The sequence below is a fragment of the Astatotilapia calliptera genome, chromosome 14 (assembly GCF_900246225.1).
Source record: "Astatotilapia calliptera chromosome 14, fAstCal1.2, whole genome shotgun sequence".
NCBI lineage: Eukaryota > Metazoa > Chordata > Actinopteri > Cichliformes > Cichlidae > Astatotilapia > Astatotilapia calliptera.
In genome coordinates, this window is record NC_039315.1 from 27,652,071 (window position 1) to 27,664,618 (window position 12,548).

The 12,548-nt window shown below is 40.5% G+C and overlaps 1 protein-coding gene across 2 annotated transcripts in view; it reads left to right on the forward strand.

Moving 5' to 3' along the window:
• The first annotated feature begins 9,235 nt into the window (after window positions 1–9,235).
• The window catches only part of clpb (ClpB family mitochondrial disaggregase), a 46,361-nt gene continuing 43,048 nt past the window's right edge, over window positions 9,236–12,548 (forward strand). Inside the window, exons 1-2 of one of the 2 annotated variants that reach the window (XM_026191650.1) lie at window positions 9,236–9,888; window positions 9,966–10,017. In XM_026191650.1, the coding sequence (XP_026047435.1) occupies window positions 9,447–9,888; window positions 9,966–10,017 (494 nt within the window). In that variant the 5' untranslated portion in view covers window positions 9,236–9,446. The remainder of the gene's footprint in view (window positions 9,889–9,965; window positions 10,018–12,548) is intronic. The other variant, XM_026191651.1, reaches the window with a different exon arrangement.

The following is a 12,548-nucleotide window of genomic DNA, read 5'->3' on the forward strand; positions in this document are numbered from 1 at the left end:
ATCCTTATTTGTAGTCATAGTAAAAAAAATTACCATAAAAACAATCTGTTTCTTAGCAGGTCTTAAATTGAGATAAATACAACGTCAGATGAACTACATATTACATACATATATCACATGTTATCATGTGCAACACTGATATGATACACCATGTCATTATTTATTTTACAAAGCTACGCCAAAATGCAGTTTACAGTGTGTTGAAAACTAAAAAAAAAAGTACACCCTTATTGCTTTAATGGGAATTTAGAAGATATGTTGCAGCCAGGTGCTACTAATCAAATCCGCTTGATCAAGAGGTGTTCACAACAGCAAGTGTGCGCACCTCTGTAAAAGTAGCTTTGTCAGCTTGCAGGTCTGAAAGCTGTTTGTTAACACAATACCAACTAGAAAAGACATCAACAATCATCTTTGAGAAGAAATGGTTGCTTCCCATCAATCTAGGAAAGGTTATGAGGCCATAATGAGGCCGAACAATTAGAAGCCCATCATTTTACAGAGAGACAGATGATTGTCAAGTGGAAAACATTCAGTGCAGTTGCTAAACTTCTCAGTAGAGAGCATCCCAGCAAATATGCCCAAAGATCAAACTGTGCAATGCTCAGGAAAACTGCACAAAACTCAAGAGCTACGTCTCAGACTCTTCAGGCCTCCGCTAGCATGTTACATGCTAATGTTCAGTACAATTAGAAAGGACCATCCACAGGAAATCCACAGGACCTGGGCACATTGCAATCACTGAAACAACCATGAACTGTGTACCAAAGTATTTTTGAATCAAATGTGAAGCCATCTGCCTGACAGATAAAGCTTGGCTCAAATTGGGTACACACAACCTCAGACGAACAACAACATAACAGATTAAATAATGATCTCAAACACATTCTGCTGCAAATCTGCAACCAAATGGCTAGGTGAAAAGATAAATGTAAAAAAATAACCAAGGTGTTGCAACGGCCCAGTCGACGTCTAGACCTCAACCAGATTGAAATGCTGCAGTTGGACCTTAAGAGAGATGCGCATGAACCAATGTCTGCAAACCCTCAGTGAAGTGAAGCAACGTTGTAAAGTGGAGGGGGCCAACATCCTTATCAACAGTGATGTAAGAACCTGATAAAGTTATTGCTGCTTCTACAAGCTACTGAATCATGGGGTGTTCTTAGTTTCCACACACTTTGTGGTTCATCTGAGGCCATAAAGACCCACTAAGAACCAGATCATTTCTATTATGTTCTTATATGTCAAACCCTAGAAATGAGAGAATATGTACTTTTTTCCTTTAATGTTTTCCATTTCAATTGTGAGCTGTGACCTCCAGAAACAGTTGAGCAAAATGAGACTTTCCTTTTTAAGATGATTTAAGAATCTTCTGTCATAATTGCTATAGAAGTTTATTAAAAACATTACAGTGCAATCATTGCTAGGGCTCTGCAGGGAAAAAAGATAAATAGTTTCAGCTGCGATTCTCCTTCTGTCTGACGTTCCGAGCTAGGACATTAACTCAGAGGTTAAAACGGGCAGCTTCTAATAGAGAAGAACAGGAAAAACTGAGGGTGAAGGGTCAAATACAAAAGAGGGGAAATTTCATGAAGCTCTAATTTTCTCTGTTAGTGCAGTAAGGCAGTTTCTTTTCTTTTCTTTGTTGTTATTTCAGTGCAATTTAATGACTAGTTTCCCCACTTCATGTACAAGTTGGTAAAAATGATATTAAAATTATTGTCATGCCTTGCAACCTAACCAAAATTATGCAACAGAGCAGTAGAGATATTAACATGTGCTTGTGTAATTATGACGTTTTGCTGCACTTTGTTCAGGTCAGCCAGCTTCAGGATTGTTCTTTGGCACATTTTGGCTCCCTTGGAAAATGTTTCAGGCAACTAATTTACTAGAAATGAGTAACTGGTTTCACCTGTGTTTAAAAAAAAAATCGATTTTGGCAAATGGATAATGGAGCTGATTGTCTCAACATTTGAAGCAGCTAAAAATATCCAACCAGTATCCATCACCATGCAGTGATAGACGGTTATAGAACAATACAGAGCTAACATATTAACTGTAGCTGTGCTTCTATGCAGAGATTGTATGTTCAGCTTTCTACAATGGCAAACCCACAGTGACTGGCTGGTAGGTGCCAGTGGATTTACGATGGGGGAGCATGAAGTCCTCTATGATTCATGGCTGCTTAGGCACAGTGAGTCCACTGCCAACACACACTGCACCCACCTGATAAATCGCAGCTATGGATGCCCACTTGTGTATGTAGGGATGGGACTGGTTCCTTTTTGTGTTTCAGTCACAGCAAAATGCCATTTTCAACATCATTACATTACTTCCCCTGAGAACACACTGTACCTTTAGTGGTGACGTCATCATTTTCAAGCAGTAGATGTAGATGAAAATGCTACCCAGTGCAATAAACCACAGATACTGGAGTTTATCACTCCCATGGAGGAAATGGTCTTTCTTTCTCACATACTAATGCTTTTAAAAACATTTTCTGCTGCAACATCTCAACATGAGATAATAAGATAAAGACAAGGAAGACTGGTGATCTGTCCATATCAGTAACATCGGCAGGTTTCTAGTGCAGGAAGTAATAAATTCAGCCCTCGTGTTTGCACTACAGGTTGCTTTCATGAGTATTTCTGTGTTTTTGTGGTGGGGGAATTTTTCCTCGTTCCAACAATATAAACAAAAACATTCATTGTACTTTCCGTAATGACTAGTAATCATTTTTGTCCTACTGTTCATTTACAGTACAGGAAAGGTTTTGTTTGGTTATGATTGTTTTGCAAGAAATACTTCAATCACAGTGGGGTAGTCTTGATTAAAATGTTATATGAGAACTGTGGCGCCATGTGTGACCAGATATTGGCATGTAGTCGTCGCCAGACTGTCATCAAACATGTGAAGTTTGGGACAGACTGGACAAAATACATTTTTAGAGATGAAAATCTTATGTCCAGTGGTCAAAATTCCTTCAGTGGTCCCTTCCCGAAGTAACCCCAAAAAGTTCCTGAAGTAACCAAATGGTCACCTGCAAAGTGACCTCTCACTTTGCAGGTGAATGTGTAAACCAGCGATGCCTGGAAAACACTAAAACTGTACCAAAATGTTATTTTCACCAGATCTGAAGAATGCAAAAAATTTCATTAGTTGGTAAGCATGTGTGGTGTATGATATATTTGATTGACTAAAAATATTATTATTATTATTAGTAGTAGTGTTGTTGTTGTACAATGGGGCCTTTCCACTGATGCTACACTCCACCTGTGAATGTCCAGCTCCCAGCTAAAATGTGTATTTTGCGCCATCTGGCGGTCAGGATTATAAGGTCAGTGCTTTATCATACCTTAAACTGTGCAGTGTAAAAACCAAAACACGTGTTGCTGGGAAAAGCACAGGTGTATTAATGACAAATACATTCCTGTCAGGTGAGTTCCTGTGTTCAGGCTCTCACTGGACCAGAGCCATCATCTGTTACACCCGTGAGTCGCCTTACTTATTAATGAATAGAATAGAATAGAATAGAATAGAATAGAATAGAATAGAATAGAATAGAATAGAATAGCCTTTTATTGTCATTGTACAGAGTACAACGAAATTGGAGTGCCACTCCCTTGGTGCAAGTTTCAATAATAAATATAAATGTAAAATATAAAAAGTACAAAAAAAAACAATCGTAAGTACTCAAACAATAGTATGTACAATATATACAGGATAGCAGCATTAATATAATGACAGTATGAATAGCAGCATAATATAATGACAGTGACGGTATGGAATAGGTTCAATTGTTTTTGTGCTTATTTACTACGGTGATAGCTCTGGGAAAGAAGCTATCCCTGAATCTGTTTGTCCTGGTTTTATGTGACCTGTACCGTCGGCCTGACGGTAATAGTTCAAACAGTTGGTTGCTGGGGTGAGAGTAGTCCTTGATGATATTGCCAGCTCTGCTGAGGTACCGAGAGTTTGCAGTGACCTCCAGGCTGGGCAGAGAGCAGCCAGTGATCTTCTGGGCTGTGTTGATGACCCTCTGCAGTACTTTCCTGTTCGCAGCTGAGCACCCTGCATACCATGTTGTTATGCCGTACGTTAGGATGCTCTCTATGGTGGCTCTGTAAAATGTCACCAGCAGCCTCTCCTCCAGGTTGTTCCTCCTGAGCACTCTCAGAAAGTGGAGACGCTGCGGGGCCTTTTTAACCACCGCTGTAGTATTTGCAGTCCAGGAGAGGTCATCAAAGATCTGCACGCCCAGAAACCTCATGGAGTGTACCCTCTCCACACAGCTCCCGTGAATGTAAAGTGGGGCCGGGTCTGCTCTGCCCTTCCTGAAGTCCAAGATAAGTTCTTTAGTTTTCGTGGTGTTCAGTTGGAGGTTGTTAACTGAACACCACTCAGTCAGTCTGTTGACCTCATCTCTGTAGTCCGACTCATCCCCCCTTGAGATGAGTCCAACCACTGTGGTGTCATCCGCGAACTTTATGATGGTGTTTGAGAGATGGGTAGGGGAGCAGTCGGATAGGGGACTCTCCCGTGTGCTGCGTGGAGGCCTCTGTGTCGCATTTCTCACAATAAAGCTCTGCCAGGCATTTTGGAAAAGCTTACTGTCATCCGAGCAAATTTTTTTGTTCATTTGTCACACACGATTGTTAGAAGATCTGATGGTTTAAAAACCCATTTTTTTAAAGTGTTGTTTATCCACAAAATTGGCCCCATAACCATTCATTCGTGTCACAGTGCAATCATGCTTGCAATGCACCAGCGATCATCATTGACGGGTTGCTCGGGTCTTAAAAGAGAATTAAGTTGTATTTTTTTTTATGTATATATTTTTTAAATTCTTATTAATAAAGTACCTCTATAAGTAAAAAGTCTTTAATTAGTAGGGCACTACTGCTGATAAGCAGTTAAACAGCATCTTCAATGTTATTAGACCTGTTATCCAGTAGTTTAAGATAAAAACTGGCCAAAAGACTGCAAAGTGAGGATTTGACAAATGACAAACCAGTGATAGAAGCATCATAACATCAAGAAAACTGGACAGTTAAAGGATTTTTCTTTATACATTAAAAAATTAATTGTTTGATGATCTGAAATGTTTAAGTGTGACAAACAAATACAAAAAAATACTTACTTACAAATGTTACAAATGTTCGCTATCATCAATCTTTATATTACAAAAAAGGGCCATAAGGATGATTAAAATCAAAAATTCTAAAATTCACAGATCTGGTTCATTTTCTCACAGCACAAATTATATATAAAGCAATAAATAACATGCTTTCTGACAATATTCTAAAAATGTTTTCTAGAAGGGAACGGGGATACAATTTGAGGGGGGAATTAAATTTAAAACATCCTCATATCCGTACAACATTAAAAAGTTTTTGCATCTCTGTGTGTGGAGTGAAGCTGTGGAACAGACTAAGTAAAGATATGAAGCAATGTCCAAGCATGGCGCAGTTTAAAAAGCGGTTTAAGGATATGGTTTTTACAGGGTACAGGGAAAAGGTAGAGATTTGATAGGGTGTTCTTGTCTAATATTTTCATGTGTGTGCGGGTGCACGGGTTTGTTGGTATGGGTATATATATATTTGTAGATTGTGTATCCTTGAGGTGTTAGTGGGGTTATTGTAAATGTGTATATGTGCATTTGTGTATATATGTATGTATGGATAGATAGAAACATATATGTATATATATTTAAAAAAAAATTACACATAACATATATTGTAATTGCAAAGAGGTATTTCTGTAGTCTATTGATACTAGATAGTGGAAAAGGGGTGGGATTAAATAAGCTTATGCTTCTTCCTGCTCCTTTTTGAACATGAACGTTATTTGGAGTTGTGGTTGCTCGTTTTCCTTTTGTTTTGCTTTGTTCATTTGTCTCTTTTAATTCTATTTTGTTGTACTTTTTCAACATGTTCAAAATAAAGATTCAATCAATCAATCAAAAAATGATTTTTCACACCATTGTCATATAAAAATGACTCACTTCCTTCATTCTGTTCATTGACCCCATTGTGAACCACTAAAATGTTTTATAGTATGTAGTATATACATATATATATGTATGTAATATATATTTATTTTATTTATTAGTTTTTGGGTTTGTTTTGTTTTTTTTGCACTAAATTAGACAACATCAAAATAGCGTTGACATTTTTGTTATTTGTGTTTTGTAATCTTTATAAAAACCTAGAAAAAAACACCTCTTAATCTTTGGTATATGGCGAGGTGCTGTGGACATCCAAGTTTGTGATTGTGTAGATTTTTCAAATCAATACCATGGTTGCATCTACTGAAAATCTCTGTGAAGCTTAAATCTCAGTGACCTTGACTTCAAGGTCAGAGGTCAACTTTTCTGAAAATTGGAGGCGTTTCACATTTATAACACAGGTATGTCTACTAGGAGGCTGAAGGGTATAGCACTATATATTTATAAACAATCAAAAACAACAATTTATTTCCAATTTGTATGGAATTTATTTCTGTAAACATGGTGTTTTAGGTCAGATTAAGGGACTGATGTGATGGTAAGGTGTCCGCTGCTCTGCTTTGAATATTGGTAGGCTTTTTTATTTTTTTTATTTTCACAAGAATTACTAGTTCCCCTAGAGTTTTGGCCACCCCAGCAATCAGAAGATTCCCTATGAGCAAGCATTTAGCGACAGTGGGAAGGAAAAACTCCCTTTAAAAAGGAAGAAACCTTCGACAGAACCAGGCTCAGGAAGGGACAGCCCTCTGTCACGACTGGTTGGGGTGGGGGGAGTGAAAAAAAAAAAAAAAAAAAAAAAAAGCCAAAGTGATAATTATTGGAGCAGCTTAACTAATATTTCCAGTGTAATTTGCTGTTAATATCCTTTTCCAACCCCAGTTTGTGTTTTTATCACTTTGGTCCAGGGTGGAAGATGCCATGCTGGAGATTGACTCTGTATGGTCTTTCAATGTTGATACTTGGGAACCTGTTGGAGAGGCCAGGGCTGAAAAAGGGATGCCGTAGAACCTGAGAGGGTGTTATCCACTGGTGTGCATCCAAGGCCAACATCTCTTTAATAAGGCTGACAAATAAGCGTTGGCCATCTTCGGGTCCTCGTCTAAACATCATTATTTGTTCGAGGTCATCCAGACGTTTAAGTTTTATGTATCTTGTCTCCAAAGATTCATATCCTGTCTCATATTTAAATTGTTGGCTGGTCTTAAATGTCCAGCGCTGTTGGTTGTAGTTGTAGTTGTCTTTTGTGAAATAGTCTTCAGTGTACACGCCAGGATCGAGAACATGATCTGGTGGCTGACCCTGAGTCTCTATGATGAATTTCAAAACATCATATTTTTTCCAGGGTAGAGTGGCACGCCTGTACCGAGCTCCACAGCCACCAGCCCCAGAGACCACATGTCACATGCTTCATTATAAGGAAGGCCAAGCATAACCTCAGGTGCACTATAACCAACTGTCCCCACACGGTCACCAGGCATCACTGCAGACGCAGGACATGCGAAGCCAAAGTCTATAAGTCTGACTTTGACTGGAGACTCATAGCGGTTTACAACCATGATGTTTCCAGGTTTGAGGTCAGCGTGCACTATTCCCAAAGAACCCAGGTGGGACAGAGCATTTGTGAGTTGACCTAAAATTGGCCTGACTTCGCTTATGGGGAGACACCGGTTATTCGGGTCCCCTATGTAGTCCCACAGGCATTGATCTAGGAGTTCAAATTTCAGGCAAACCCGCTCTCTGTCAAGGAAAAAGCCGTTCCATTTAACAATGTTGGCGGCATCTGGATCCAACCTTCTCAGCTGCTCCAGGATGAAAATTTCCAGTTTTGCCTGTTGCAGAATATCAGGGTCGCTCTTGTTGACTTTAATAGCCACAGCTACCTGACTGAAAAGAAATAGTGTTTCAACAGGGCAGGCTGGCGCCCTGTGGGAGGCAGAGGTGATAGGGTAAGGATGCAGAGGATAAGAAAAGATCGTATCTGTCAGCTCATCAGCGAGCAGCCGCAGAATCACAGGTGCAGCTTGGCAGGGGATGGAGAGTGAAGACAAAATCAACAATGACTTATGGCAAAGTTACAGTCTCAATGTTATTCTTTATTTTTTCTCAGTGTCTTCTTGAGGGACAGTATGTGTATATGTGTACGTGATATTAAATGAACGTTTAAGTGCAGGACACTTAGTGCCATATAGTTGTAAATGTTTCTCAGGATTTGGTGTTGGAGAAAGAAAAAAGGGCCTGTTATTGCAAGCATTTCACATATTTCTCTGTCGCAGCCTTGGAAAAACAATTCTAGCATGGGTTAGGGGAAAAAAAATCACAACACTGTGACTGAAAAAGCTGTGGGAAAATGGATTTAGCTAGCAACAGCTGCCCCTTAGCCACAGTTTTCTTCTTTACCCAGTCCTTCGTGTATTCCATCGGTCCCCAAGCCTCGGACCGGTACCGGGCCCGTTGAGACCCACGTGTGAAGTTTATGGTTTTCAGGGTTTCTATCATTAACTCGGTTTCCCTGGGTCTTTTTAATTGTGTGTCGTTTTTTGAAAGAAACGTTGCTGATGCATACTACGTTTACGCCTTACCATAGAGACCAGAGAGCATTAAGTGGCAGCGAGGAGGATATTACTCTCAATGTTGTTGGCGCATTTTCAGGAGGATGCTGCTAATAAAGGTACACAATCACACAGTGAATTCGCGTTCATCATTATTTATTTTATTTTATTTTTTACAAAATACCAGTTTTTGTCTTGATCGTAGCATTTTATTTTGTTGTATTTATCCATGTAACCTTAAAGGCCCAGTCCGTGGCGCAAAAAAGGTTGGGGACCGCTGCTCTAGGTGTTAATCAGGACGGATAGCTTTTTGAGGCAAGTTTATAAAAAAATAAAATAAAGCCGAGACAGCTCCGATGCTAATTTTTATAGTTTCGTGTTAATGTTGTGCCATGGAAACCCTTTTAAAAGCCTCGCCTCTGTCAGTGCGCCCCAGGGCAGCTGTGGCTACAATGTAGCTGCCATCACCAGTGTGTGAATGTGTGTGTGAATGGGTGGATGACTGATTGTAGTGTAAAGCGTTTTGGGGTCCTTAGGGACTAAGTACAGCGCTATACAAATACAGGCCATTTACCATTTAAAAGTCTCCCTGACTGTTACAACACCCATGTTTTAAAGCAAACGTACACCAACTGATGCATACTACGTCATAATCAATGACGTTCAAGTAAACGACATTTCCCAGAATGCGCCGCGGCTTCTAGTGACGTCCACGCCACGACGAGCTGAAACGGTTATTTACGTCCCGATGTTACGAACTTGGTCCCCTGACCTGAGCTCTAACCACTGTTACACCTGAGTTAAGGCGCTGCCCCTAGTTTGTTGTCCTCCGGAGTCACCCCTGGACTGACGCCATAAGCCAGACCAGCTTGGTTTTCGGTGAGTCAATTGCTATGCTATCATCGGTTCCCACCAGGCTATTTGCGCGAAGGTCGCGCAGCCTGTCACCGTGCAGTCGCGTGCTTCAGACCAGCGCCAGCGGTGGCGCGTGCCAGGGCATCCGCGAGACTCCGGCGGAGGCCAAGCGCAACCCCATCGTGTCCACTTCCAGGGTCTCCAGGAGGGGGATTTTGGCTGAGGAGACTCCTGGAAACAGCGTGAAACCATCGATGCAGTACCACCACCTCGCCCCTAGATGGCTGTCCAACCTGGAGAATCGCCGCAGTTCCTGGGCGGCTCTGGCCAGCAGAGGTCGTAACAACAACCAGTACTGGGAGGAAAGCGGCGGAGACAGGGGAACAGGTGGAGGACCCATGCGGGCAGGAGTAGCCTCTGCCGGTGTCCTCTCTGCTGCGGCCGTGGCCTTCTGTCTGAAGAAAGACCCCGATAACAAAGGTAAGCTTATAATAAATTATAATTTAGTAAAATCTTTAGTGTAGTTAATGTTTTCTCTCTGCTTTTTCAATAACCAGATGATGCTCTTTTGGAAGCAGCAAGGACCAATAATGCTCAGGATGTAGCCAGGTAATACCCAAACATGAACACTTAAAAAAAAAAAAAAAACATAGTTGCTTGTCTTCTTTTGTCTTGAGTTCAACGTAGGCATTGTGTTTTAAATGTACGCTAATATATGCTGGCTCTAGATATTTCACACACCTGTAAATGCTAGAATCGAGGTGGCGTTAGGACCACCTTTATTCTTCAACACACCCTGAACTCTCTTAGGCAGCTTTCTTGCAATGTCTTTAAGTAGTCTTCAGGATTAGTCCTCCCGGCTTCTTGAAGGACTCTTAAAGCTCTTCTTTGGATGTTTTTGCCTTTTTGCTGTGTTCTCTGTCAGCATGATCCCACGATGTTGAGGTCTGGGCTCAGGGGAGGCCAATGCAGCCTCATGTCAGAGCCTACTACACCAAGTTTTACAGATGGCTGTATACACTCACTGCTGTACATACTGATGAAGATTTGAACGAAAAATATTATATTTAGATTCATCACTCACTCACACATGCTGACGCTGATTTTTTTTTCCAGTTCTTATGTAATTTTGCATAGCTGAGCCTTTTCTCCATGTTTCCCTTCCTTATGAATGGATTCTTGACAGCTGCACTTTCACTGAAATAATCAAACTGTGTTATCTTTTTATCTTTTTAAAGTGTTAAACTGCTTGTCTTAGGCCATGCCTTCACCTTATCTATATTGCTTTAAAACAACAAGCAGCCAGGACTAAATATTTACTAAATATTCATTATTTACTATATTTGCTATACTTTTGGCATGTGACCAAATGCATGGATGAGTGGTTTCCTACAAAAGAAATGTAAAAAAAAAAAAAAAAGTATCACTTATGACCTGAAATGAACTCTGGTTTGATTATTACACCCACGTGTAAGTCACAGATCATGTGCATAGGGCAGTTTCCAGAACATCCACGGTTAACTCCTGTTATGAAAGCACACCTGTAGTTGTTGTCCCATCAGTAACCAGCAGGTGGAAGAAGAGCTCCACCTCTCTGTGTGAAAGTCTTCCTCTTGAGGGAATATTTGCAGTGTGGATGTTTGGCACTAACTTATGCTTCCTCATATCTTCTTCTTTCCTGCTGTGACCCAGAAATCAATTTGCCATCATGGAAAGCAAACATGAAGAAAGAACTGCAGATGCATCCGATGTGAAAGTCTCATTCAGTGTTGCCACGTACCTCCAATGTGGCACACGGCTTGATGCTTCATAAACCCAAGAATTACTCATTTGGAAGCTTAATCTTCTCCTTCCTCACTTATATTATAATATTTCCCTCCGTCGCATCTTCAGTGGCATAAAATGCCAGTGAAGGAAACCGGGGAGGCAAGTTACTGTAATAAAAATGCCCTCGGACACTTAAGACTCCCTGCTTCCAGTGTGTCTTGCTCGTTTGTTTTTTTTCGCTGTGATTTTTAGGCTCTTTAAAAACGTGTTTCTCTGAGATTTGTTTTACTTCAGAATAATGTAAAACAGAAACATTAGAATAATATAAACACTTGCTCTGAACTTGATCCTAAACTTAGTCCTGGCAATGTCCTGCACACAGAGGGTTAGGTGGCAGAAATGGGTATGCTACATAAAAGAAGGTGCATGTATTAGAGCCAGACTTCTATAATGGCTCGTTCTCATCCATCTCATCGATGGTGTTACATTAACGGGGTACAGAAAGGAGTATCCGATAGATAAACCTGAACATTATTATGAGAATTTATTCTTCTTCAGATCAAATTCTTAGTCTTTAACCTTTTAGAGGCTGTTGCTGTTCAGATAGATGTGTTGTTGTATTGTGCCTATGTTAATCATAGTAATTCATGTGTTTCGGCTGTTGTTGAGTATTGGTCTTCAGGTCCATGTACTTGAGCGCATGCATACCTGTGTGTATCGATGCATGCCCCCATCTGCATGCTCGGGTTACCTGTACACATGTGGCAGATGGCGAAGGTGAGAGTGCAGCGAGACGGCCAGTTAGCAGGTCACAGATGTGTTAAGTGCTTTGGTCGACTCTGTAGAAGTGGTTGAGTGTCAGGGTGTGTCAGCTGAGAGGCAGCAGGGAAATGAAGAGCGTCCATTTTCACAGAATGGATGGTTAAGAACTTGGTAGCGTTTGGCATGATAGCAGTGTTTAAAATAATGCTTAATGCTTGTTGGTATGTTTAGCCGATATATATTCATGCATTCTTAGTTGGCACCATATGGCAACCATGTAGTGTTATTTTAAAAAACAACAACAAAAACAGTGTGACGATCGAAAACTGATATTTATATTTGGTGCTAATGTGTTTTCTTTATGTTTCAATATAAATGATGTCAGGGCATGTTCAGCCATTTGTTGGGTAGGACATTAGAGAGAGAGAGAGAGAGCGCAGCGTGGCATGCAGTGCAGCTGTAGTTTGACTATTGTGGTTAAACATGGTTACAATATTTTTCACTTTTAAACTAGTTTTTTAAAGCCAGCGATACAAAGTGCTTTGGAAAATGTAGTTTGTTAACAAACTGGTGACGACAAATACCACGCCACACCCTGGACGCTATAGAAG